Source organism: Diaphorina citri, unplaced genomic scaffold, assembly GCF_000475195.1.
Source record: "Diaphorina citri unplaced genomic scaffold, Diaci psyllid genome assembly version 1.1 scaffold583, whole genome shotgun sequence".
Taxonomy (NCBI): Eukaryota; Metazoa; Arthropoda; class Insecta; order Hemiptera; family Psyllidae; genus Diaphorina; species Diaphorina citri.
In genome coordinates, this window is record NW_007378017.1 from 138,525 (window position 1) to 164,523 (window position 25,999).

Consider the following 25,999-nt stretch of genomic DNA (forward strand, 5'->3'; position numbering starts at 1 on the left):
AGAGTTCTTCCACCCTTAACTTGTGGCACCCTGTCACCATTTTTTTTTTTCTTCTTCTTCTTCTTCTTCTTCTTCTTCTTCTTCTTCTCCTTCTTCTTCTTCTTCTTCTCCTTCTCCTTCTTCTTCTTCTTCTTCTTCTTCTTCTTCTTCTTCTTCTTCTTCTTTTCTCAGTGTACCTACGTGCAAAGTATTCGGGGCAGTTGGAATTTCCATCACTTTACTCAGCTTTTTCTGAGTGTCTTGAAAATATTTTTAAACGTTTTTGAGGTAACGGCTAAAAACTCATGTTTTGTCTTCAATATATCTACTTATTTTATAAGTGTACCTAATCTCTTTCCTGTTATTAATCAAAGTTGATAAAAATGTCCACCTGTTACCTATAACCTGTCGCTGGTCAAAGATAATAGGTAGGTAATTTCTACTTGGTTGTTTCAGAGAAGTGTGAACATATAATTATTATTACTATTTGCCGGAAATGGGCAATTTACTGAAGATTCGCTGTAGGTAAAATCTTATCCTCATGTTATTCCGATCTTACTAATGTGAAATGATTAGAAAATTAAACATTGATTTTATTAAAGCTGATAATCTGATAAATATGTGTGAAATCGTCTGTATACCAACCCCAGTGGTGCAGTGGTTAGCACGGTGGACTTGGAATCTGGAGGTTGGTGGTTCGAGTCCAAGTCACGTCATGAAATTTTACGTCGTGCGTTTATGCTTAACACATCAGTTAAAATTCCTAAATTCCTATCAGTTTCTCTATAAATATTAAACTTCAGAGTTCAGTTCATTTATTGTTAAATTCTCATTGTTTCTAATAGATGCCTGTATATTTGTCAAGTAAGTTTCTATGGTCCATTAAAAGGTGTGAAAAACTTACCATCAGCAAATTGACACATCAAAGTACAGCTAACCTTACAGTTATCTTGGCCACATTATGGCACCTGAAACATTGAGAAAAACAAATAAATCGTCAGTTACATGTTGAGGTGATTCCCCTCTAAAAGTTTCATAATGACAGAAATTTTGGGACTTTTTTAGGCTTTCTTTTAGTGGCAGTGCTTTCTTTCGAGTCTCCTAAAGGAGCTCTTCCGCCCAACCCGACTTGAGAGAAAAGTGCTCATAAGATTCGTAATGATAATGATTGTTTATGGTTTATGCGAACGCTTCTGTTGAACTACATAGGTACCTTTTTACTTTCTATTAGTATTTTTTATTATTATTTTAGTTTTCCCCCTCCTTTGTGTTATCCAATCAAAAAGTCGCGCAAACATTGTGCACACCGACCCCCATTTCACAAAGCTCCCTCCTTTGACCACACCGAGCATGGAGGAACAGTTTCTAATCATCCCCAAGGCAAGAAATTAATCAAGGCTGACGAGAACCATGCCAATATAATTCATGAAGCAAATGCTGTCAAACCTCTAAGTGCATCTGTAACCCGGGGCGAAAGAAAATGAATAGCGATAATTAATAAACTAATACCATTAATTTTATTAATAAAATTATATCTCTACTGGACAAAATCTGGCACAAACTCTCCCGCGGCAAAGCTGTTTGATTGAGCTTCAAATGTAAGTACTGTGGTCAGAGTTGGCCCAGCGCGGATACCTGTACGCAGTACAGGCACTTTAGGAGAATTAAAAATGGAAACTGAAAATGGAAATTCTAATTATTGAAAATTGGAATTCAATCATTAGAAAACTGCATTCAGCTCACCAGCACGCTATACCTAAAGGTAATAAATACAAATAATTAGGTATATTTATCAAGAATATCAGAACATAATATGTTCTGATTATCAACATGAGAATATAATTTCAACCCTCCAGCAACAGATAAAAGTCGACAAGCGATGAATCGACCTTGAAATAAAATTATTAAAAATAGCTACTTATAAAATAATATTATGCAAACAAATGAAATTAATCATTCAATCAGTAGAAAACGACAGTTAGTTAATTAGAAAATTTATTAGAAATTATGTTATTAATGTGTGTTATTTTGTCATCAACTTCTCATTATAAATCTAGAATCTAGATATTGATCTTGTATACCTACCTATTTACTTAGATCAAAGCTAACCTGGAGTAGTTTGAAATCAAAAATCAAGCTTTTCAATTGGATTTTGAAACCTTGAAGAAGTCTTGGGAAAAAGAAAAAGAGAAGATGATCAATTGATCACAAATGATATACCTACTAATCTGGTTTGCTAAATGTTTCGTTTTAGAATTTAGAATGGAAACTAATACTACTAATAGAGAAGAAGATATTGTCCATTATGAATGTGCTTTAGATGCATATCTCATAATATGCCCACTTGTCAGTAAGATTATACAGGAAGAAGTAAAGGTTGTGCTTGGAACAATCCGCACTAATGAAGAATAAGTACTCGACATAGTGCGCCAGCATGTGTGATTGATATGGGAAACTATCGACTTTGACCTGGCGCAGAGACCGAAGAAGTGGACTAATAGTAATAGTGATAGTAATAAGTAGTAATAATATCTACTAAGTAGTAATAGTATCTACTCTACTACTCTACTATAAGATCAGATAAGTAGTAAAATGTAGTAAAGACGGTGTAGCTGTAGGTACTAACAAACTAACATACACAGATAGTAAAAATAGTATATGTAGATCAACGTAGTACGACAAAACGTTGTAAATATAGGTCTGCAATAAGATGGTAAGTTGATGAGGAAAATGAGGTAATTTACGACAGTTCCAGGGCAGTTTCAGTGCACGGAAGATGCAAAATGCAGGATTAACGTTTGATTTTGTGGTCGATCAGTTGAATCGATAAATCTTCTGGGCTCCATTCTTGAAAACAAATTCAACCTTCGTGATATTATGATGTCACAGAGAGTTTACCAACTCGGGATTGAGATGAAACGAGGATTTCCCTATACTTAGCCAGGTCAACCTTGGATTGAACTCAATCCTGAGACAATCCACGGTGGTACAACTCGAAATATAGATAATGTATTTTTAAAGGTTTTTCTCGCTTCTGCAATTGTCATTGTGTGGCATTACACTATGAATTTTATGAATTTTTTTTTGGGGGTTGGATGGAAGAGAATGCCCCAGGCATTAATCCCGCCCCTTAGTTGGAATATTTTGTAGACAAAATGGAAAATGGGATTTTTTCTGTAACACGGACCTAATCCCTGGAGATACGGATTAAACATCAAAACTTGAGCTATCTACAAGATTTCGCACTTTTTTTAACCTGGATGCGCGAATCATTTGAAACTAAATTGATAACGCTAATCAACTTTAATTTCATTATTTATGTTGACACCATTAAGATTTAATATTAGTTTTAATTTATTACTCTCTATCCTAAAATAGATCAGTTGCGCTTACTTGGGTGATGTTTTAAAGTCATAGAGCAGGAAAAATGAGGACCAACGGAATTTTTCTTTTTCTTCTATCCGGGACCCAACTGGTCACTGACCTTCTCAAATCCGGGACCCAACTGGTCACTGACCTTCTCAAATTCGGAACCCAACTGATAGCAGAGAAAGGTTTTGGGACCGAATTGGTTTCCACCCCTATACCTAGTCTACTTGTATTTCCCTCTCCTTCTACCTCCCTCTCTCTCTCCCTTTCTTCTCACTGTCATCGCCTTCTCTCTCTCTCTCTCTCTCTCTCTCTCTTTCTCTCTCTCTCGCTCTCTCTCTCTCTCTCTCTCTCTCTCTCTCTCTTGTTTCTTCTCTCTCTCAAAAAATATCGGTGAATCGTGAACTTTGACGTCACGCTCCCGTAGGCGATGACGTCACATCAAATGTCCCGAGCAAAGCTCCCTCGCAGCCAACGCATAAATTTGTTTGTGAGCATACGTTTCTGCGCAGTTCTTTCTGCTCCTCCACTAGCGCGCTTGCATAGTGGCGCTACCTAACGGACGAAAAAAACTGCGTAAAGTCTGACGTCACACATATTTGAACTTTTTCATTAGAAGGGAAAATAAAAATTCAATTTTCGACCTTTTACAGTTATTTTTTCGGAGTTTTCACCTCAGATTTGGATTTTTCCCAACTTTTTACATAGTTATCGAAAAATTCTCGAATGCATTAGAAAATGTATATAATCCTAAACTAAATACGTATAGGTACTTAATACGAATACCTAACTTATAATTAAAATGTACCTATGTATGTTAATCAAAAGAACTTCTTTGATATGAAATGCGTGATATTTAGGTATACGTTTGATATTAATTTCGTCATCAGAATGTCATTAGAAATTAGAATTACCTAATGTTAGCATGAGACACACTCGTGGGTGAAGAGTTCAAAGTATTTTATAATGAAAACGTAGGTTCATAAAATTTTACGATCAACATTATTTGTTGACATAATCTCAATAATTAATTAATTACATAATTACGTATTGCGAGTATTTATTCTGAATATTCTTTCTTGTTATTCTGAAGTGCACCCGTATTTCGAGTGCAAACAGAAATGGTATCACCCGGTATACATTTTGCAAAGTGCAGACTGCAGACCTAGTGTCTGGACGTCTAATTACTCTCACACAGAGCTCTGTAATCTATCAATCCTAGAGAACAATATAGTAATAGTCTAGACTTTAGACTATTATAGCTATACCTGTGTACTAATATTAATATATTGTGTATAAATATAGGAACAATAAGTACTAGTATTGATATAAATAGCTGATCTGGTGATAAATGTCGCTCGTGGCAATGGTAGGTATGGCCAATACTACTATACATTACTACACAGATGACTTTTGCATGTAGAGACGTATTAAAACAGATGTCACCAAAATGTACATTACATACCTACTACAAAGAACTCAGAAGAGAAGAAGTTTTTCTTGATTATTCTAAAATAAGAAGAGAATAAGTCTTCACTTGACTAAATAATTATTTAGTCAAGTGAAGACTTATTCTCTTCTTATTTTAGAATAATCAAATGCCAATCTGTTCTCAAGTGGCCATATTTAACTATATTAATATACCTATGCAATTGTTCCTATCTACGTATTGTCTTCTGTAAGAGTTCTTACCTACGCAGATACGTACTACCTATAGTAATGTGAATTTTGTACATCCGAGTCTGGTATTTGAAAACAACATTGTAGTGCACTCTACCGTAGAACTTGTGAACTTCTACAAAACTTTCACCTGGAGAACAGAAGTGCAGTACTTTGAGTGTAGCTTCGTATCTTCTATCATAGAGGTCGACAGGCATTTAGTCACGTGCTGAATGACTGAACGAAAGTTGTGAGCTGGAATGGATGATTGTCTGGGCGTTTTAGGACATCACATTCTTCAGGGTACATATAACCTCGGTAGGGCAAATAATAATCCCAGAGACGACCTTTTGCTCTTAATGCCAAAGAGGTTGAAGAAAAGTTGGATTTTCTGATTTTTCCTCACATGCCAAAGTACATAAGTTCAAAGGCTAAAGGTTTGGTCGAAGGTTTGCCAATGTGTACCACTGTACCTACGTGGCAAGAAACACATACGTATTTTTATTGAACTTATAGGTAATTTACCTATAGTAATTTATTATGTACTAGCCGAAATCCGTTGCTTCGCTCCGGATTTCTGCTAGTAAATCCTTAAGGCATGGCCGTTCTTGTAGGAAATAATTTCATTGAAATCGGATAACTTTAATTTGGGCGAATGTAAATTCCCCCGATTTCATGTAAATTCCCCCGATTTCAAAATTATTTCCTGTAGGGTCATATGTAAATTCCCCCGATTACGGAAAAAAGGGTATATGTAAACTCCCCCGATGGTAGAACCTGGATTTAACTTTCTTTCTGATGCTATTTATTTGAACATATGAAAGTTTCTGAAGACTAAGTATTGCATCCGTAAAAACATGAATATTTGGATGCGAAGAATTAAAATATTTAGAGAGATGTGAATGAAATGACTTACAATTTCTAAACACCAAAAGATTTTTACCACGCTCACTTACCATTTGAGACTCAGGTAGTCGATTTCATTTTCGGGGGAATTTACATCCGGAAATGAGGACCCTTGAAAAAATCGGGGGAATTTACATACAGCCGATTTTTCTTTGAATGCAATCTCTTCTTAGGATGTGTCCGACCCAACTTGCTTTTCTCTTCTTTATTGTCTTTACTATATTTCTTTCTCATTTCACACTGTTGTGCAGTGCTAATTGTGAAAAAAAAAAATAGCAAAAACAAAGTTAGTGTGTTAAATATTTTATTAAAACGAAAGTTTCTAAGTGTAAAAACCCCTTCAAGTTTTTTAGAACGAAAAATTTCCTCTCCCATATTAAAAAAAAAAATGCTGAAAAATTGAAAAGTTAGAAGACCAAGATGGAGGGCGAAGGTGTTGGGAGAAAATGCTTTTTCCTCATAATAAATTTACAGCCAGCGGGCGAATGAAAAGTATCCATTAACACTGAATACAAAATGTACTCAGTCGAACCCGAGACCTAGGGTTGGGAAGACGGAGGAAGCTCAACCACAAACTCAAAGTTTGTTACGAAGTTAAGTAATAGACTCCCGCTCATTCCTCTTTCTGTCTCTTCATCTCTCTCTCTCTCTCTCTTTCTTCCTCTCTCTCTCTCTCTCTTCCTCTCTTTCTCTCTCTCTCCTCTCTCTCTCCCTCTCTTTCTCTCTTTCTCCTCTCTCTCCCTCTTTTTCTTCCTCTCTCTCTCTCTTCCTCTTTCTCCACTCTCTCTTCTTTTCATACCCTTTCCATGTTTTTCAGGGATTTTATTTTGCTGGAGGTTTTTAATTCCGACCAATATTACAAAGTGTGAGAAAGAGCTTCCTCCGAATTTTCTCTTTCTCACCAAGAAGTCTTCATTCAACAAACACCTTTTTAGGATAATAATAAAAGTGCTCGAATAAGTCTAACGATCCCATACCTCAGAAGGAAGCTCCTCTAGGTACACAAGCCCATTTAGCTTGGAGGGTAGCGCTTCTACCTTGTAAGTGCTAGGTCGCGAGTTCGATTTCCACCCTGGACCAACTATATCCCAAACAGACAAGGTCCGTTCTCAGAATGGCTGGATTTCTCCTATCCTGTAATCCTCCTTTCAAGGCTTAACTCCATACACAAAAAGCCCATTCAGACGTTTAGGTGTAGGGACAAACAGCCTTAAAGGATGGGTCAAGCTTCTACGAATCTCCGTTGTCCTTCTATCAAACCACATTAACAAACAATTCTGCTAATAATACCTATTTAAAATGGGGACCTACCTGTTCCCATTCTATCCACTGAACATAATGGGAGACTGCTCCCACCAGACGAAATACGGCCTGAAATGAGTTTTGACGTCACGGCATACGCTCCCGTAGGCGATGACGTCACATCAAATGTCCCGACGATTTAAAAATACCGGTAAATCGTGAACTTTGACGTCACGGCATACGCTCCCGTAGGCGATGACGTCACATCAAATGTCCCGAGCAAAGCTCCCTTGCAGGCAACGCATTAATGTGTACACATGAATGTGTTTGTGCGCATACGTTTCTGCTCCTCCGCTAGCGCGCTTGCATAGTGGCGCTACCTAACGGACGAAAAAAAAAACAACTGCGTAAAGTCTGACGTCACACATATTTGAACTCTTTCATTAGAACGGAAAATAAAAATTGAATTTTCCACCTTTTACAGTTATTTTTTCGGAGTTTTGACCTCGGATTTGGATTTTTCCCAACTTTTTACATAAGAATTGACCATTTATTTATAATTTTTGGAGTTTTGACCTCAGATTTGGATTTTTCCCAAATTTTTACATAGGAATCGACCATTTATTTATAATTTTTACCCATTTGACCTCAGATTTGGATTTTTCACTACTTTTTACGTAGGAATCGACCATTTATTAATAAATTTTACCCAATTGCAACTGCTCCATTGGGCAAGGTAAACCTGGTACGTAGGAATCGACCATTTATTTATAATTTTTACCCATTTGCAACTGCTCCATTAGCATATTAGATTGCTTCTTAATCCGAGAGTTAAACTTACACCGAGTACTCTTTGTGGCCCCGGATCTTACTCTAACATCCGTGGCCGAGTGGTAATCGCACTAGACTTACACAACGGAGGTGCAGGGTTCGGTTCTCAGCATAGTCTAAGTTTTTATCGGCTCCGGACTTGGAATACGGGGTGCACTCAGTGAGGACTACACACATGAGGTATCATTCAAGATATCAGACACTAGTTGTTTATCACGTAACGCCTCCTTAACGTCCTGCTCATCCCACTGTAGAGACACCTGCAAATGAAAGAAGTAATGGCTTAAAAAATGTTTTGGAAGGTTTGCCCCCGGGCGGGAATCGAACCCGCGACCTAGCGCTTATAAGGCAGACGCGTTACCCTTCAAGCTAACTAGGCTGACAAAATAATTTGACATCAACATACCAAATTTCAAGTCTCTAGCTCTTACCGTTCTCGAGATATTTTGTTTACAGACAAACAGACACACACACGGACCAATGGCTGAAACTTTGGATTTAGGCTCTAGGGACCTCAAAACGTGTTTTGGCACTAAAAACTGACCATCGAAAATTTGACCCGATTACATTACTTTCCTTCCTATAGGATAAGGAAAAGTAAAAAGGAAAAACTACATATAAAGAAAAGAAGGATAAACCGGACTCAAAGAAGACGATAGAGACTGAAGGATTCACAGAAAACAAGTTCTTCCTCCCAACCACAAGGATATCAGTCTACAATATTACCATTCTTTGGATGGTTGAAGGAATAGTCTTTGGTTGGAAGGTAGAGATTGCCTTGAGCAATAACCCACCCTTTTACCAACCACGCGCGACGTTGCTTTACTGTAGTGATCCCTAGTACGAAACGTCGCGTCATAAAACTGCTGGCTCCTAAAGTACCAACACTACTGACCGTGGTCCGTGGGTGTTCAAGTCAATATCTCTCCCAATAATTGACATAAAAAATCATAAAATTGCTATTAACTTAACACCCGTACCATCTAAATTGTCAGTAAGTACAAGTCACATTGGAAACAACAAAACACCACCAAATTCCCAGCGTTAGATTCACAGCACAAATTCAACTCCCGTAAAAACGACACCATCAAAAATCCGTCAAAGAGCAACCAAGAGACAAAGAGTCAGAGAAAAGAGACAAAAATTCGTCAAACACCCCGCAAATTTCTCGACGCCTTCTAGATTCGTGTTAACTTAACCCGACTTTGAGGGCTGTTTGCAAACATCTAATTCTAAACTGCGTGCTTAGAACTAATTAGGAACAATCAACCTATTCTAAACTGCGTGTCTAGAACTTATGAACAAAACGTGTTTAGAACTACCAGCTCACTCTAAACTGCGTGTTTAGAACTTATGAACAAAACGTGTTTAGAACTACCATCTCACTCTAAACTGCGTGTTTAGAACTTATGAACAAAACGTGTTTAGAACAACCATCTCACTCTAAACTGCGTGTTTAGAACCAGTTGAGAAAAAACGTGTTTAGAACAACCAACCAATTCTAAACAAATCACCATGCCGACGCATTTCAACTACCTCTCCCCTGAGCTTCAAGCAGAACTCAAGCTGATAGCAGAAACGCTGGTAGAGCCGGGTAAAGGTAATTTCTAATGATACTTTATTTATTTCGCCAATGACTTAATGAGAGATGTCACTAATGGGAGAATTTTTAATCATCCCAAAAGGAGTTTTTAAAAATACAAAAAGAAGTTTCCAATGATCCAAAAAGGAGGAGATGAGTTTTTAAAAACTCCTGTTTTCATCATTAGAAACTCCTTTTTTGATCATCAAAATTTTTCCCATTAGTTAAATCTCCCATTAAGTCATTGGTGAAATCCAACATAAGATTACAACATGAAATATTCTAAGATGGAACACTTATCTTCAAATTAAAGTTAGATTACCCATACTAAAGGTCATAAATTCATAATCATAATATTATATGACCTTTGTATTATGATGGGTAGCATTTTTTTTTTTTTTTTTTTTTTTTTTTTTTTTTTTGGAGAAGTTTTTTTGTGAGAGAATAAAAAAATCAAAAATCTTTCCATTTTTTTTTTTTTTTTTATGGAAGTTCTTAGTTGAGAGCATCAATCAATCGATAATCGTTCCATCATTGGACGGGTCGATGTACGAAGCCTCTCCACCAATTTCACCAAATCCTTGTATCTCTGCTCCCTCTCGATATCATTCCAAATTTCCTTGTTTTCTTTGAGAGCATGTTTATTCAATTTTCTTCCTTTTGCTCTTTTTGTTCTTCTTTTTTTACATTTTACATTTTACAATATTGTTCCTTGCTTCTTACATAGGTATCCTAGCGGCGGACGAGTCAGTGTCCACTATGGGTAAACGTCTGGCTGATATCGGGGTGGAGAATACCGAGGAAAATCGACGCCTCTACCGACAGCTTCTGTTCACGACGGACCACGAGTTGGGGGAGAGTATATCGGGTGTGATTCTGTTCCATGACACCCTGTATGAGAAGGCGGACGATGGGACTCCGTTTGTCGAGTTGCTGCGACAGCGAGGTGAGGAATTCACGCTTTTTTTTCCCTTTAGACGCTTTATCACAACGGACAGTAGGTCGTTCGCGTCGAATTCACGCGTTTGCTTTTCCATTGACTATTTGAATTTTTTACTTTCTATTACCCTTACGTATAGGGAACCTATACAAGGTAATGAGAAAGTATTGCAATCGGTCCAAATTTTTTATTACGATTTTCTTTTTTCGGCTTCCGAAGTACCTATTCGTCGATACTTGTCGATCGACGCTTTTTTACATGCTTTTATCTTGACATCTCTGTGTGTATGGCTCAACTTGTGTAACTAACTTTTGAACACCATTAGGACCGAATGACTTGAAATTTGGTAGCCTATTGTATTTTGGATGATAATAAGAATTTTTTCCCATTTCCACTCGTTTAGCTTTCTATTAGACGTGTTCTTTTCCGAAGGTCTTTTTCCAAAATTGCTCTTGTCTCCCTTCAAAATACAAAACACTCCATTACTGTAAATAAATTCATATGTTATTACAAATCAACCATATCTTATCTTATTTTATCCTACACCTCCAGGTATCATCCCTGGTATCAAAGTAGACAAGGGTGTGGTACCCCTAGCAGGTACAGACGGTGAGACCACCACACAAGGTCTCGACGATTTAGCGAAACGCTGCGATAAATACAAAACGGACGGGTGCCATTTTGCCAAGTGGCGCTGTGTCCTTAAGATAGGCGACCATACGCCGTCCGCGCTCGCTATCCTGGAGAATGCTAATGTACTGGCGCGCTATGCAAGCATATGTCAAGCGAGTCGCATTGTGCCGATAGTGGAACCCGAGGTGCTCCCGGACGGGGCGCACGATTTGGCGAGGTGTCAGAAGGTAAAAACAATACTTTCTCATACCTAGTATAGCTTTGGTAATAGAAAGTGATAACCTGAATCTACTCTACCATGTTACCATTGGGCGCCATATTGTCATTTGTTGGTAAAACACCATAAGCTGCCTGAAAACGGCTATTTTGAATGCATGTAGACTCTCGAGTGGAAGGTAGCCACTAGGCGAGGTTAACGACGCACAGTGGGGGCAGAACACCCTAAATCGTGGCCATAAATTCTATATTCAACTTTTTCGTGGCAGAATTGATTTTAGATTTTTTTTTTTTTTTTTTTTTTTTAAGCTATAACCGCACTCGGAAACGAAGACATTTTAGATTAAACCCAACAATTCCCTCCCACAGCAATTTCACAGACCAACGATTCTAATTTCAGGTGACGGAAGCAGTGCTAGCTAGTGTAGTCAAAGCTCTGCATGATCACAATGTATATCTGGAAGGAATTCTACTCAAACCTAACATGGTGACTCCTGGCGCTTCTTGCTCGGAGAAATACGCCCCTTCTGATATAGGTTGGTTATTATTTTTACCGAAACTTTTATACGTCAGGCCAGCCACTTACTATCAGGCAGACTCCTCTCCTTCCTCACATCAACCCAGCAATGCAGTTGGCAATTCAAGGAATTCAGCGGTGGCTATAGGGTTTTGCCAGAGATCAATGACCGTGAGTGTTGTAGGTCTTCCAGGACAATTGTATAGGTGAGGTGTGTCATGGGGACTTTGGCTACATAGGTTGCATTTATCAGGTCCGCCTACCAGGTCTACCTGATAAGTGATAGTGAGTGGCTGTCCTTAGATTAAGAGAGCCAAAACAAATTTTCAAAAAATAATGATAGAACTCAGCCTTGCAAGAACAATAATTAAGGCGCTAGCTGAAATTCCAGTAAAAAAGAAGAGGCATAGAATTGATGTGACCTTTGAAAGGCTAGCCTTACAACCCACATGCTTAGATGTTTCCTATAAAAGTTGAGTTTTATTTATTTTTAATAAAAGCACCCTATGTCTCCGTACATTATTTATGCTGGTTTTACCCTTAAGGTAAACTTTTCACCTTATCAAGGCGAAAAAAATTCACGATTGCAATCCTATCTACCCTAATTATTTATTTAATCTAATTCGTTTCAGCCCTAGCGACAGTGACCGCCCTGCAGCGCACTCTCCCGGTGGCAGTCCCAGGCGTTGTGTTCCTATCCGGGGGTCAGACTGAAGAAGAAGCCAGCGTTCATCTCAACGCTATCAACCAAACCCAAGCCCTCACCCCATGGGCACTAAGCTTCTCCTATGGGCGAGCGCTACAAGCCTCCGTGCTACGTGCGTGGGGGGGTAGGCCCGGCAATGTGCTGGCCGGGCAGAACGAGCTACTCGCGCGAGCTAGGGCGAATGGGTGTGCCTCGCTAGGGCACTATAAGGCGGGGGCGGTCAAGGGGGTGGCCGGCGAAAGGGATTTGTTTGTCAAAGATCATGCGTACTAATAATACAAGATCTTGTGATTGATAATAATAAGATCATGTATGAAAAAAAAAAAAAACAAATTAAAAAAAAAAATCAGGTAAATATAGAGGAAATTATGCTTAAAACGAATTATTGCGTACACCTTCCTTTACGACGCCCTATATCTCCCTCCTACATTGCCCTAGAGCCTAGACGAAAACACGAGAATTCACGAAGCACACCGAATCATCTGCTAGTACTGAACCAACTAACCGAGCAATGCATGCTCCGCCTACACTAGGGGTAATAAATGCGAAAGTTCTGATCGGGAGATCTTCGTAAAATGGGCCTCAGTTCGTTGATAAAAAAGTGTTTCGCCACCGTTTTCATTTCCTAGCAATGAAACAAATGCTACATTAAACTCATGAGAGTTGTGTCGTAGCATGCCCATCCCGAAGTATATCCCTCATCAGATGAACGATAAAAGACATAATACTTCACATTTAGGTGCTGGTCTAAACTCACCTTAGCCAGCCTAGTTAGCTTAGTTGGTAGTGCGTCTGCCTTGAGAGCGCTAGGCCGCGGGTTCAATTCCCGCCCGGGGCGGATTTTATCCTAATGGGATAATGTTCGTTCTCGGAACGGCTGGCTTTCTCCTATCCTGTCTTCCTTCTCTCTGCAATCACCCTATTAGGACTGATTGAGGGCTGACGAAAAACTCCGACCTCGTCTGAACACAGGTAAAGGCGAAGAAGAACTCTCGAAGAGTTTTGTCACTTTAATAGTGCTTATTTATACTGCTCGCATAGGACTGAAAAGTCCCTTTACTCCAGCAGTAAGCTACTACTATTATTGTGGTCAAATTCTCAAATTATATTGAGGATAAAATTCCATACCTCGGCTGGGATTGAACCCACGCCCCCCTGTTTACCAGGCGAGCGCCTTGACCACTACACCACCGAGGCAGGTATAACTTTGGTCCGATTTTTTGAGGATCTTAAGTTTACTAAACCCTATAAGTAGGACTTTCGACTGAATTCAGCATGAAAGTCGGTTGGAATTTCAGTAAGTTTTATACTTACATAATGCCCGAAAGTCAGGTACCTACCTATTAGGTATGTAGCTTATTAATTTCTTCTTTATTTCAACAACATACACAGTAGGACTATCTGCATAAAAGTCGGTAGGAATTTCAGCATAAATAAGATACCTACCGATTTCCCCCAAAGTTAAGCGTAAGGTATCACAAGCGCTCATCAAAAGTCAAGCCAAGTCGTTTGAATTTTGATTGGAAATAAAAGATTGATACCTCTTTCCTATCGAAAATTTGAGAAGCAAATTAAAAACAAACACATTTGAAAATTACTCCCAAGATTTTTTTTATGCTCAAGAAAAGAAAGTCTTGTAAGCCGCTTACAATTTTCGACTTCGAAGAAGAGAGAGTCAGGCAGTCAGGAAGTTGATGTATTTGTAGGAGAAAGGTGAGGAGGAGAGGAGGAGAAAGAGGGCGAGGGAAGAGGGGAAGTAGAAGAGGAGAAGGAGGAGGAGAAAGAGAGGAAGAAGAAATGAGGGAGACAGAGGCGAAAGTATTGGAGTCAAGGAGTAGGAGGAGGAGAAAGAGGTGAAAGAAGAGTAAGAGAAGAAGAGATGGAGGAGAAAAAGGTGGAGAAAGATAAAGGAAGGGAGAAGGAGAGAGGTGAACTTTGAGTCTACAAACTTTGTACAAAGGGAAAAGGGGGAGACGACAAAAATACAACATGTCTGTAACATGATGTACGATACATCGATGATACCTGAATACGACAAAATGTCCTGAATATAACTGAATACGACAAAGCATACGATACATGGAACAAATATAAGTATAAGTAAAGAATAAGTAGTCTTCTTCTTGTTCCTCGCCTTCTCCCGTGTTCAGACGGGGTCGGTGTTTTTCGTCAGCTTCTCACTCAGCCCTAGCTAGGGTAATTGCTTTGGACTGACTTTTGATTTTTGACGAGTGGATGCCCTTAGCACTCAGCTTTTGCTATTTCTTTAGCAAAATAAATTTCAGGCCGGTATCCTCCTGTTTAAAGTCCCCCAGCCAGACTACAGAATTATAAGTAGTGTAGGGCTAGAAAAGGGAGAAGGGTCGAGGGTCGTCTCTTACCGTAGTTTACGTTGAACAGTTGAAATACTTATCACTCGGTACCGAGGCTGGAGTGGTCGTTTTGGTGACAGCTTGTGGTATACTTCTGAACTCATGGACACTTGGTTTAAGACTGACTTGATGTTTCGATCGAGACGTATTATAGGAATTTAGGAATTAGGAGGGACAGGGGGTACCAAAAATCGTGAATCCAACAAGTAGTATGTACTTTATTTAAAGTCAGCTTAGAACACGATGTCCCATTTTGCAAACATGTCGAAAATTAGGTCATGAATCTTAACCCACTCCTGTGGCCGAGAGATTAAGATCACTGACTCTCAAATTCTCAATCCGGAGGTGCTAAGTTCGAATTTTATAAATCTGCAAGGATTTACGGGCTTAGTTTGGAAAAAAACACATATATCACCTTTCCTAAGGTGACATCCTTAACATTTGGCCTAGACTTGAGCAGGAGTAGTGATGCAAGCGCCAATTTCTGCTGTAGGGGAAAACTATCCTCATCTTTGCTACAGTGGAGTGATTGAGAAGTGCAATACACGGATGATATCACTCCTAGCACTTCTTTCAAACCGATTCCTGTCACTTCACCATTCTCTTTCACTGCAAATGGAAAACGAACAGCTATTATTCATACTAATCATACTTCAATATCCGTGGCACAAGCTGTGCTTTTACGGATGGGTATACCATTTATATGTAATTTTGTATGTTCCGATGTTGGTATATTTAAAAATAATAAATGGAAACTTGATAAATTAAAATTAAAATAATATATTATCGGAGCGAATGGCCGAATGGGTATCATACTATATTTGCACACCGGAGGTGCCAGGTTCGATTTCCAGCAGGGTCGAATTTTTTCCTCCGTGGTTCAAAGGTCTCCCATAATATAGTATGTAGGTGATTTTGTTCACTATAACTACACTGCCCTCATTTCCCGTGACCTCACGTCATGTGAGGTGAGCTTCACCTCAGACTTACCGTTATCATAGGTTAGATCAATCAGATGATTGGTAATGTCTATGGCTTTCCTAATATCACCCGATACAGCAGCCACCTTCCCCGCTAGGAGTTGTAACGCTGATGCATTGAACATGTTGAATTTATCAGTCTGAAATTAAGCATTATGAGGTATAATAAGTAATAATTATAACTTAATAAGGTACAAGTAGGTCAGCATATATGAGGTACTAGCTGAATTCCGTCGCTTCGCTCCGGAATCCCGCTAGTTCATCCCCAGGCATGGCCAAACTTGTAGAAAAGGCATGGCCGAACTTTCTAATCCTCCTATCGGACATACTCCTACTTAATTGAGCAAAATTCCAAGGCTAGGATAATTATTTATCTATCAATTTAAAGCTCGGGGATTCTACCCTCGATCCTGGATCCATTTGGCGACATGCGACTTTTATTCAACTATTAATGTCATTTTACTGTCATTTCGTGGCTAGCCTCATCATCAGGAGAAAATAAATGAAGTCTATCAAATTGGAAATTAATTCATCTCATCATTTGTTATCTGTGACACTCAGGCCTTTGTAAATACCTAAGAATAGGCTCTTCAGCTTTTGAATGGCCAAAGGTCATTTATAAAACCAACACAGTCAAGTCATTTACAACCCAACCAGGGGGGACAAGTTCCTTTTGACAATTTCGTTCATTATGCTGCCTGTGAGATGACAAACTGATATTTCTTTTCTGACTTGTTTCTGTGAAAATCTAAAGAATGAATCTGCAATGAAAATAGTGGAGAGTGAAATGCATGAAAATAGTGGAGATGCCTCTTCACTTTGAGATAAAATAGTGGAGACACCAAAACTCTTCACTCAGAGTTTGGGATAAAATTAGTGGAGATGCCAAAACTCTTCACTCTGAGTTTGAGATAAATTAGTGGAGATGCAGATAAGATAATATGATAAGGTATGACGTATAATATCTCTAGTAGCGCGGTCGAACTTCCTTGACTTGGCGGGTTTGAGCTACCGCGCTCCTTAATAAGTAGGCCAGCCTAGTTCGCTTGGAGGGTAGCGCGTCTCCCTTGTAAGCGCTAGGTCACGGTTTCGATTCCCCCTCGTGGAGTTTCAAGATTTCATCGTAAACACATAGGGTTTGTTCTTGGAACGACTGGCTTTCTCCTATCTTTCTTCGATTTCGGGACGATAATAAAGTTTCTAAGAAACGATGACCTTACTGTAAGACTTTAGCAGTTACAGTTCCCTCAATCAAACCTCTTCAAAAATAATGAAATAAAAAAAATAAAAAAATTCATCCAAATTTTTCTGAATGTCCTGTATTCAATGTAATTTAATGAGAGTGTCCCCATTACACACGACACGATTTCTTTCCGAACGACAAGTACGGGCGTGGTCTCACCTGCTTCAATTTCTGGGATATGATTTCCAGGATCTGTTCTCGGGAGTACGGGGCGAAGTTCATCAGGGTCGGCTGCAGCGTGACGTTCGCCTGGAGGCGGGGCAGCATCCTATCAGTCAGGTCTAGAGCGTTAGCCACGCCTACCAGTACTAGTTTAGAGCCTGGTATGGAGGGCCACTCGAATATCGTGTACAGAATGGTTTGTTTGCGAGACTCGAGGGCGTCGATTTCATCCAGAATCAGGAGACTGGAAGAAGGGAAAGGTTTTAAACTTTTAAAGTTAAAAAAAATTGGTTAAAAAAATCCCACCTCGGTGGCTAAGTGGTCAAGAGCTCTCAATCTGGAGGTGCCAGGTTCAAACACCAACCAGGGCGGAAGTACTGTGTCTCCTATCCATCTCCCATCTGAAGAGAGACATACTACGACTTAGACCACTAACTTGAATTTAATGTAGAAGTTTTCTTTTCTTTTTTTTTTTTTATCTAATGTCGGTCACTCACGCTCAGATCATCTGACAAGACAGTCTTTCAGACCATCTAAGAGACTTAGGTCACACACGTTCCCACTGTCAGACGGTCTAACCGTAAGTGGTCGGCAAAATGTAGCGGTAAAGTTCAGGGAAAACCAACCCCACAATACCTAATCTTTCTAACGACTCACATGGACTTGTGTTTGGTGTCAAAGTATTTCAATATAGCTCCCAACTGATGTCGCTCAGATTTGCCGCCTGGTTTTAGCTTCAACTCATTCACTATTGTCTCGTACACACTGGCAGCATTACGTACACTGTTACAGTTGATGTAGATCGTTTTGAACGCGTCTTTGATCTGTGGGCAAAAAGGAAAACATAACTCATTTAGTTGTTATTGTTGGTGTTGTTGTTGTTATTGTTGGTGGTGTTGTTGTAGCGGTGTAGCTGTACCAAGGGGATTGAAATGGGGGGGGGTTCCTGACGAAATTCCTGTGTACGGACTCCAGTATGTGGGACTATTGCACCCTGGACCCTCATGTCTAGCCAAGATTACTTGGCCCGTGCCGGACAGCAGTAAACCATCATGAGGACCTGTGCTTTTCCTATGAAGCGTGATAAACCCTTTATATTCTTTATAACCTCCAGCTAGCCAGGCTGGTTAAGGTTCTCATTTAGTCAGCCTGGTTAGTTTGGAAGACGGAAGGAAGAAGAAAGCGCGCCTTGTAAGCGCTAGGTCGCGGAACCTTTGTTTTCCTCAAGAGGTAGACAATAAAAAAAATCACTTTGTTCACTAAAATTTAAACAAATAGGTCTTTGTCAAATTATCAACAAAGGATGTTCTCCTGTATACCAGACGAGTAGAAATGTAGTTTCAGAAGAGGGAAAATCATCCCAGTTTCCGAAAAGATAATACAACTCTCTTCTTCACCTTTTCCCGTGTACAGACGGGGTCGGCGTTTTTTGTCAGCCTTTCAATCAATCAGCCCTAATTAGGGTAAATGCTTCGGGCTGACATTTGGTTTTGACTACAAAAATTTTACGAGTGGATGCCCTTCCCTCTCAACCTTTGCTATTTCCTTAGCACGGGAAATTTCAGGCTGGTATACTCCCTGTTTATCTACTACCCCTAAATGCTGTGGGTTTGGATTGTACGCCAGTACTTACCTCAGCTCGACTGACAAGAAGGTTGAGGGAGGCTGACTTGCCAGTTCCTGGTGGTCCTGATATGTACATGGAGCCTGAGGTTTCATTGTTGACGTGGCCCAGGAGGAACTGACGGATCCCTTCCAGTTGTACCTCACGCCCTGGGAGCTCACAGGAATCTGGAAATGAATAGAATAGAAGAGATTAGATTAGATGCGAATATTGGTTGTCCTGCTCCAAAAGGACTCTGTTTCCCTAAGCGAATTCCATGAATGAAACAGTCTGTCTTTCATGTTAAGGGAGATGTTTGAATACTCCTACATGGGTTTCTGTGGGTAAACGCCATGGAATATGCTTTAACAGCTGGGGTGTTGAAGTTGAAAATTGGCGAAAGGACAACCGATGTAATAATGATAGAAAAAAGTAGAAAAAAAATGGACCCACCTTTCGCTTTCTCCTCTACTTTCGGTTTGTCTTCAGAGAACAGCAGCTTTCTAGGTGAACACAGTTTGGCGGGGGATCTCTTAATCAAATCCTCATCATCCCGAATAAACGCCTTAAATGGGGACTTCTTGTCCAGGATGATATTCTTAATTGGGGACAAGGGCCTGAGGCAGTCTGCTTCTGTTTTCAATGGGGATCGAATTGACGCTAAATTGTGTTTGTCGATTTTCCTTGGAGAATCAATTTTCATTGGGGACCTAGTTGTTACTGAAGCGTTCTCCGAGTTATATTTACTGATTTCCCTTGAAGAGTCTCTTTTCAATGGGGATCGTAAGGTGTTTTCTGAAATATATGCAGAGATTTTCCTTGGCGAATCAATTTTCAATGGGGATCGGGTTGCTACTGCGGTGTTTTCCAAATTGAATATTTGAGGTGAATTCGTTGACCGTGCTGCCCCTGAGATGTTTTCCAAATTACCGACCTTTTTCGGTGAATCAATGGTGAGTCTCAGAGACCGACGCGGTGAAGCGAAATTATCAGAGGGGTTTTCCAGAGGTATCCCCGAGTTTTTCAAAGGAGAATCCAACTTTTCCGGTGAATCATCCAAATCGGAATCAAAAAGTTCGTTCTCGATATCCGCCGAGCTTTTCAGCTTCACAGAGTTTCTTTTCAACGGAGACTCTAACCTTTGAGATCGTTTCAAAGGTGAGCTACCACCAAACCCTTTATTCGGTTTGATGGGTGTTTTATCTTGAGATCTTTTAGGTGAATCTTTGGCTGAAGAACTAGTTTTCAGAGGCGATTTAGAACGGCCTTGAGACCTTTTCAAAGGCGATTCATCGGATTTTTTCGCAGGTGAACTGACAAGGCGTTTCAAAGGAGAGATAGCCACTGGATTGGCCTCAGAGGAGTCTCGTCTTCTCAAGCATAGATTCAGCCTGTCCGATATTTTCAAGGGGGATTCCACTGGTTTTGCCGGAGAGTCATTTCGTGATCGCGTTCTCTTGGATGAAGAATCTTGAAGACTGGTCTTGTCTTCTGCGAATAATTTCATCCGTGGAGATGCTATATCACTTGCAGAGGATCTGGAACGAGATGCTACATCACTTGCAGAGGATCGGGAGCCGGACACACTTCTGACCGCGTCACTAGTGCTTGTTGCATCAACAGCGCTGGCTGCGCCACTACTAGTTGCGTCTGCGTCTTTAAACACCCGTTTCGGACTGGCAAATTCCAACGCGGTGTCGATTTTCCGCTTGGGCGAGTCAAGTTTCAAACTTCTCAGCAGAGAGCTTGGCGTCCGCGGACTGCCCAGGTGAAGGTCACTCAGAAGTGTACTTGGCGTTTTGGGTGTGATTGGTTGATGTGATGTGGGTGTTCGGCAGGTGTTAGGGCGTTGGGATTTGGGTGTTTGAGGTAGTTGAGAACAGGAGCGGGTGACTCGCGGGGATCGTGGTACTGGAATTGGGGAGAAATGTTTTTGAAATGAGGATGACTCGTTAGAGAGAAAAAAAGTCAGAAAAAAATGTCAGCCTAGTTAAAAGCTGAGAAGGTAAATTTTTTATTAGAAATAGAAACCCCATTTGATAAATTTGGTAGATGATACCCCCACCCTTGATCAAATTTCCCCCTTCCCTCAGTTTTCTTAACCTAGAAAGAGAAATAACTAAATTACAGCCAGCCTAGAGCGTCTGCCTTGTAAGCGCTAGGTCCCGGGTTCGATTCCCGCACGGGGTTCGTTCTCGGAATGGCTGAGTTTCTTCCTTCCCCTCCAGAAAAAACCCCTGGTATCACTTTTCATCTTTTCAGTCCAATTTCAAGCGGATAAAAACAGTACCTACTTTAAATTCAATTCTCCTATCATACCTTCCTCCACAGTCGTGATGGGTTCATTGGGATGCAGCACCATTTTCTTTGTGCTCTTGTCATGAGATAAAATTTGATTCATTTTGTCTTTGGTGTTTTTCAGAATCGATGCTTTCTTCTTTTGTGGAAATGGGAGCTTGGGTTGAGTGGAGTACATCTGAAATCCATTTCAATCAATGCTTATTTATTCAGTTGATAGATGGGACCACAGCCTAAGTTTAGACTTAGCTTAGGTTTATCTCTTGGATTAAGTTATTTGATTGGCTGAAAAGATTGAAATCAAACAATCAAATTGCATAATCAAAGAGTAAAACTACCAAGTTTGATATCTGATTATGGCCCTGGCTATAAATATACAAACATAATAAGGTAGGGTAGGTGAATACTTTTTTCAATGATTATCTAAAACAAATAATATTAACAGATTAACTGGAACTTAACTTGGCACACTGCCAGGTGATCAGACTTGGCTTCAAGTATACCGGCTGCTGATGAATAAGAAATAATAATATTATCAATGAGAAAAATAGGCCTGACCTTGGAGATGGACCCCTCAGTAAAGTAGGAACTTGGGTCGTAAACAAATTGCAGCATGAATAGGTAAATAAAGGCATCTGAACACAGATTTTATGGGAAATAGAGAAGGTAATTAATTTATTTATTTTTTACTCACCTTTTACAAGGGAAAATGGATTCACTTTCATTTAAGATTTTAGTTTTGAATGCTTGTAAATATCTAAATCATTTGTTCTTGCTCCCTTCCCCCATATTATTAACAAACAAAAAATCCCTAAGATTGAATGTAAAATAATTGCATCTTTGACAGTATTATTTTCAAATATGATCTGTCCTCTCCTGAAATTTCTATCTGTGTTCAAGAGAAAATAATAAAAAGAAAAGGCAAAAGCTTTTTTACAAAACAGGAATAGGAAATGTATTTTTTTCAACAAGATGATACTTGTGAAGTATCTTCAGTATTTTATCATAACATACACCTTTCCTCACAATGGAATAGACATTCTCTTCACTCAAATCTACAATGGTAGATCCAAATCTCTCTGGATTGGAAATGATACCTCCATCAATCACAACTGATAGTTGACTCCATAGTTTTTGAAACTCGTTGATACACAATGTGCTTGGTTCATTACTTTCATTAGCACTTGTCAAAGCCAGTGGGGAATCCATTAATTTCAACAACTGTCTCAGGAACTTGTGATCAGGAATCCTCACAGCTACTTTGGTAACATTTGGGTTTAATTCTAGGTTCAAGTGTTCACTTCGGTTGAACACAATGGTAACTGGCCCTGGCAGCAACTCGGCCAGGAGCTCAAACGATACAGTGTGTGTGTCTGCCCATTTGGGAATGTCAGTTATTTCAGAAACACATATGGCAAGAGGCTTATTGACATCTCTCTTCTTGATTTCATACAAAATATTGATAGCTTTACTGTTAGTTGCATCACACGCTAAACCATACAATGTATCGGTAGGTAAAGCAACAACACAGCCTTTCTTCAAACATTGAGCTGCTAGTAGAGCAGCCTTAGGATCTGTCACCTTAACAATGGAACACATTTTAGATGGCAATGCAATAGCATTATGATAAAACAATCCAAGTGTGAAGAATGAGTGTAACCTTAACCGCATCTCTTACTGATGTGTAAGCAACATTTTCTTGATTCTATGATGTCACTCTCAGATATATCTTGGTCAAAACACAACTGTAGTGAAAATGGTTTAAATATTGTGGCTAACTGGATTTATAGGTAACAATTACATGCACATTTGACAAACTGATGATGCTGGTGTTGGCTGTTTGTCAGTATCAATGATTTACTTCCATATTAAAAACACACGATCTTTAAGAACTACTTGAGTTGAACAAAAGGATGGACTGTTAACTGATCAGAAAGCACAAAGGCACTTAATTATCAGTTAAATTAGGTATAGCAGTTAAAATGTCTCAAATTAAAAAACCACTTCGTGTTTGCGAGTTTATTCTCAAGTCAATTTTCAAAATTTCGCGCGTTACACGGTTGTGTCGTTTGTTTACATTTTGGATTTCCCCTTCGCGAACTCTACACATGTCCACAAATGTGTTCGTAAACAAAACACAGCTGTGCTTGGCGTTTCCCTTGGGGGTACAAATTTGATTTTTGTTCATTTTATTTCAGAGAAATCTATCTGTTTCCGTATTTCATTATCAAATTATCATTACAGTGGTTGTGTGTGTTCCACAGAGTGTATGAATCATTACTCACAGGTACAAAGAAAATCGAACAAGGAGTGCCAAGTTATTTTATAACAAAAGTGTAAGATGTGGAAAGCAGCTGCAGGTTCTGGAGTAGCTCCCGTTGTTGCAAATCAAGATGATGATGACTGGGAAACTGATCCAGACTTTATTAATGATGTGAGTGAACAAGAACAAAGATGGGGTTCAAAAACAATACCAGGCTCAGGTAGAACAGGAGGTACTATTGATATGAAACAGTTGCGAGAAGAAGTTGCCATATCAGATGCTTGCTACAAACAGAAACAGTTGGAGGAGGGATCTAAAGCATCTTATGGATATGGTGGTAAATTTGGTGTTGAGAAGGACAGGATGGATGAGTCTGCTGTCGGACATGACTATGTCGCTCAGCTTCATCAACATGAGTCTCAGAGTGATTACAAAACTGGATTCGGAGGAAAATTTGGAGTGCAGAATGATAGAGTGGACAAAAGTGCTGTTACTTGGGATCATAAAGAAGTAATAGAGAAACATGCTTCTCAAAAAGATTACAGCTCAGGCTTTGGGGGGAAATTTGGAGTACAAAAAGATAGACAGGATAAATCAGCTGTGGGATGGGATCATCAAGAGAAAATAGAAAAGCATGAATCTCAGAAAGATTACGCTAAAGGTTTTGGAGGTAAATTTGGCATTGAATCAGACAGACAAGACAAATCAGCTGTTGGTTGGGATCATGTAGAGAAAGTAGACAAGCATCAAAGCCAAAAAGATGACAACAGACAAGTTGTGACTTCATCTAAAGTAAAGGACCTAATAGCAGCTAATTCCACAAATGCTTCCAAGGAAAATATTAAACCGAAACCAAATATTGGTCATGTTAAACCTTCTAACCTGAGGGCAAAGTTTGAGAATTTGGCCAAACAAACAGAAGAAGAGAGCAGAAAAAGAAGTGAAGAGGAGAAAGAAAAAAGAAAGTTGAAGGATCAAATTGATCTTGAACAAGCTCAAAAGTTAGAGGAAAGGCGTCTTTCAGAATTAAAAATAAAAGAAGAAGAAATTGAGAAAAAATTGAATGGACATTCTGATGTGCCTTTGTCACCTAGCACTGAAACACCTCCTGTTCCAGTGAAATCAATCCTCAAACAACCAACTAGTGATGGAATCCCTATTCAAAACAGTAACAAAGAAGAAGAGGAGAAAGAAAAACAGAGAATGGTGCAAGAAGAGATCAAAAGAAAAGAACTGGAAAGGAAAGAAGAACTTGAAAAAGAACAAATCAGAATCAAAGAAGAGCAAGAAAATATTAAGAAAAAGAAGGAACAGGAAGAAAAGGAAAGAAAAGAACAAGAAGAGAACCAAAAGTTACTCCTGAAAAAACAACAGGAGGAGGACAGGTTGAAAGCAGAAGAACAAGCAAGGTTACTGGAACAAGAAAGACTCATGGAAGAATTAAGACAGCAGGGTACTAATGAAGATACAGAAGAAGATCTTGGATATACTGCCGTTGCTCTCTATGATTACCAAGCATCAGCTGATGATGAGATTTCCTTTGACCCTGATGATATTATCACTAATATTGAAATGATAGATGAAGGCTGGTGGAGGGGATATTGCCATGGCCAGTATGGGCTCTTCCCTGCTAATTATGTTTCCCTCCAACAATAATTTTATATTACATGATTTTGTATTATTATTTATTATTTGTAAGTATTTGTTTATAAAACAAAAATTAGTAGATATTTGAAAATATATTTTCTATAAGTAAATGAGTCTATTACACTATCTAATAACTAGTTAATTAGATAAAAATATATTATGGTATACATCAAACATGGGCATCCTATTTATAACTTACATACTATGTATTGGAGATCTAATTAAAGTACCAAGTGCAATGCTTTTGTGGTAGTTAAAAAAGGAGAAATATTTAAGAATATAAGTAAATACTACTTACAAAATAGTAATAATCCAAAAACATAGTAATAAATAAGTATTATTTATATACCTATTATTGTGGGTAGGAAAACTTTAAACATACAGACACATCCCATTAATTTGCAAATGGTCATGGGAATTTTTATCTTATCATGACCTGTGCAGAGGCAGAGAGTCTCAATGCTCATCTGTCAAATTAATTGCTTCTGGTTCTAATTCTTAGTTCAATTCAGTGTTACCTATTGAACTTTTTTATATTTATATAATTTTATTATTATTTCCAACTACTTTTTCATATTTATGTAATAAATATATTCTATTGAATTTTTCAAGACAATGCACATCTCTTCTATTAAATTGGACTGCCAACTTTGGGAGCCCCACTTTGTCTGATTTGGCAAACATGGGAAATATCTAAAGCACATTAAATTTGCTCTTTAAACTTTTGAATAAAGATGGACATGGGAATCTGTATGGCCCTTTTTCTGAGTGAGTTCTACAGTTCATTTAATTAACAGTAAGTATTGATCCCATGAGACTTTAACCCACAGAAAGTAGGTACATCCCAATTT

At 39.0% G+C, this 25,999-nt stretch overlaps 5 protein-coding genes and 1 long non-coding RNA gene across 6 annotated transcripts in view; 2 read left to right on the top strand and 4 right to left on the bottom strand.

Annotated features, from left to right (window-relative positions):
- Nucleotides 1–946, bottom strand: part of LOC113467907 — a gene marked incomplete at its 3' end in the record, with an annotated part of 91,519 nt that extends 90,573 nt beyond the window's left edge. Inside the window, exon 1 of the mRNA XM_026824394.1 lies at nt 884–946. The remainder of the gene's footprint in view (nt 1–883) is intronic.
- Nucleotides 947–8,087: 7,141 nt separating this feature from the next.
- Nucleotides 8,088–12,104, bottom strand: LOC113467910. The gene is made up of 2 exons (XR_003391829.1): nt 11,944–12,104; nt 8,088–8,246 (listed from the first exon to the last, which is right to left on the bottom strand). It is a non-coding gene; the product is annotated as an uncharacterized LOC113467910 (long non-coding RNA).
- On the top strand, nt 8,858–12,962 carry LOC103510324 (fructose-bisphosphate aldolase). The gene is made up of 5 exons (XM_008474975.3): nt 8,858–9,586; nt 10,296–10,514; nt 11,061–11,368; nt 11,758–11,893; nt 12,507–12,962. The coding sequence occupies exons 1-5, from the start codon at nt 9,502–9,504 to the stop codon at nt 12,851–12,853; spliced, it is 1,095 nt and encodes a 364-aa protein (XP_008473197.1). The 5' UTR covers nt 8,858–9,501; the 3' UTR covers nt 12,854–12,962.
- A 1,948-nt stretch (nt 12,963–14,910) lies between these two features.
- On the bottom strand, nt 14,911–22,014 carry LOC103510327 (origin recognition complex subunit 1). Its single transcript, XM_017444527.2, has 8 exons — nt 21,933–22,014; nt 21,260–21,416; nt 19,394–20,851; nt 18,971–19,128; nt 17,995–18,161; nt 17,335–17,581; nt 15,943–16,072; nt 14,911–15,561 (listed from the first exon to the last, which is right to left on the bottom strand). The coding sequence occupies exons 2-8, from the start codon at nt 21,414–21,416 to the stop codon at nt 15,332–15,334; spliced, it is 2,547 nt and encodes an 848-aa protein (XP_017300016.2). The 5' UTR covers nt 21,933–22,014; the 3' UTR covers nt 14,911–15,331.
- A 142-nt stretch (nt 22,015–22,156) lies between these two features.
- LOC103510328 (yrdC domain-containing protein, mitochondrial) lies at nt 22,157–23,281 on the bottom strand. The gene has a single exon (XM_008474980.2). It carries the CDS (start codon nt 22,907–22,909, stop codon nt 22,172–22,174), a length of 738 nt encoding a protein of 245 aa, XP_008473202.1. The 5' UTR covers nt 22,910–23,281; the 3' UTR covers nt 22,157–22,171.
- A 109-nt stretch (nt 23,282–23,390) lies between these two features.
- LOC103510325 (src substrate cortactin) lies at nt 23,391–25,768 on the top strand. Its single transcript, XM_008474976.3, has one exon. It carries the CDS (start codon nt 23,580–23,582, stop codon nt 25,155–25,157), a length of 1,578 nt encoding a protein of 525 aa, XP_008473198.1. The 5' UTR covers nt 23,391–23,579; the 3' UTR covers nt 25,158–25,768.
- Nucleotides 25,769–25,999: the final 231 nt, after the last annotated feature.

Excerpts from the sequence above, each read along its gene's own strand:
- LOC103510324 (XM_008474975.3), top strand. The coding sequence starts at position 9,502 with ATGCCGACGCATTTCAACTACCTCTCCCCTGAGCTTCAAGCAGAACTC. Across the intron at positions 9,587-10,295 it reads GCTGGTAGAGCCGGGTAAAG|GTATCCTAGCGGCGGACGAG; the intron begins GTAATTTCTAAT and ends CTTCTTACATAG. Across the intron at positions 11,894-12,506 it reads ATACGCCCCTTCTGATATAG|CCCTAGCGACAGTGACCGCC; the intron begins GTTGGTTATTAT and ends AATTCGTTTCAG.
- LOC103510327 (XM_017444527.2), bottom strand. The coding sequence starts at position 21,416 with ATGTACTCCACTCAACCCAAGCTCCCATTTCCACAAAAGAAGAAAGCA. Across the intron at positions 18,162-18,970 it reads TTCTTGTCAGTCGAGCTGAG|ATCAAAGACGCGTTCAAAAC; the intron begins GTAAGTACTGGC and ends TTTTGCCCACAG. Across the intron at positions 17,582-17,994 it reads GACACCAAACACAAGTCCAT|TCTCCTGATTCTGGATGAAA; the intron begins GTGAGTCGTTAG and ends CCCTTCTTCCAG.
- LOC103510328 (XM_008474980.2), bottom strand. The coding sequence starts at position 22,909 with ATGCGGTTAAGGTTACACTCATTCTTCACACTTGGATTGTTTTATCAT.
- LOC103510325 (XM_008474976.3), top strand. The coding sequence starts at position 23,580 with ATGTGGAAAGCAGCTGCAGGTTCTGGAGTAGCTCCCGTTGTTGCAAAT.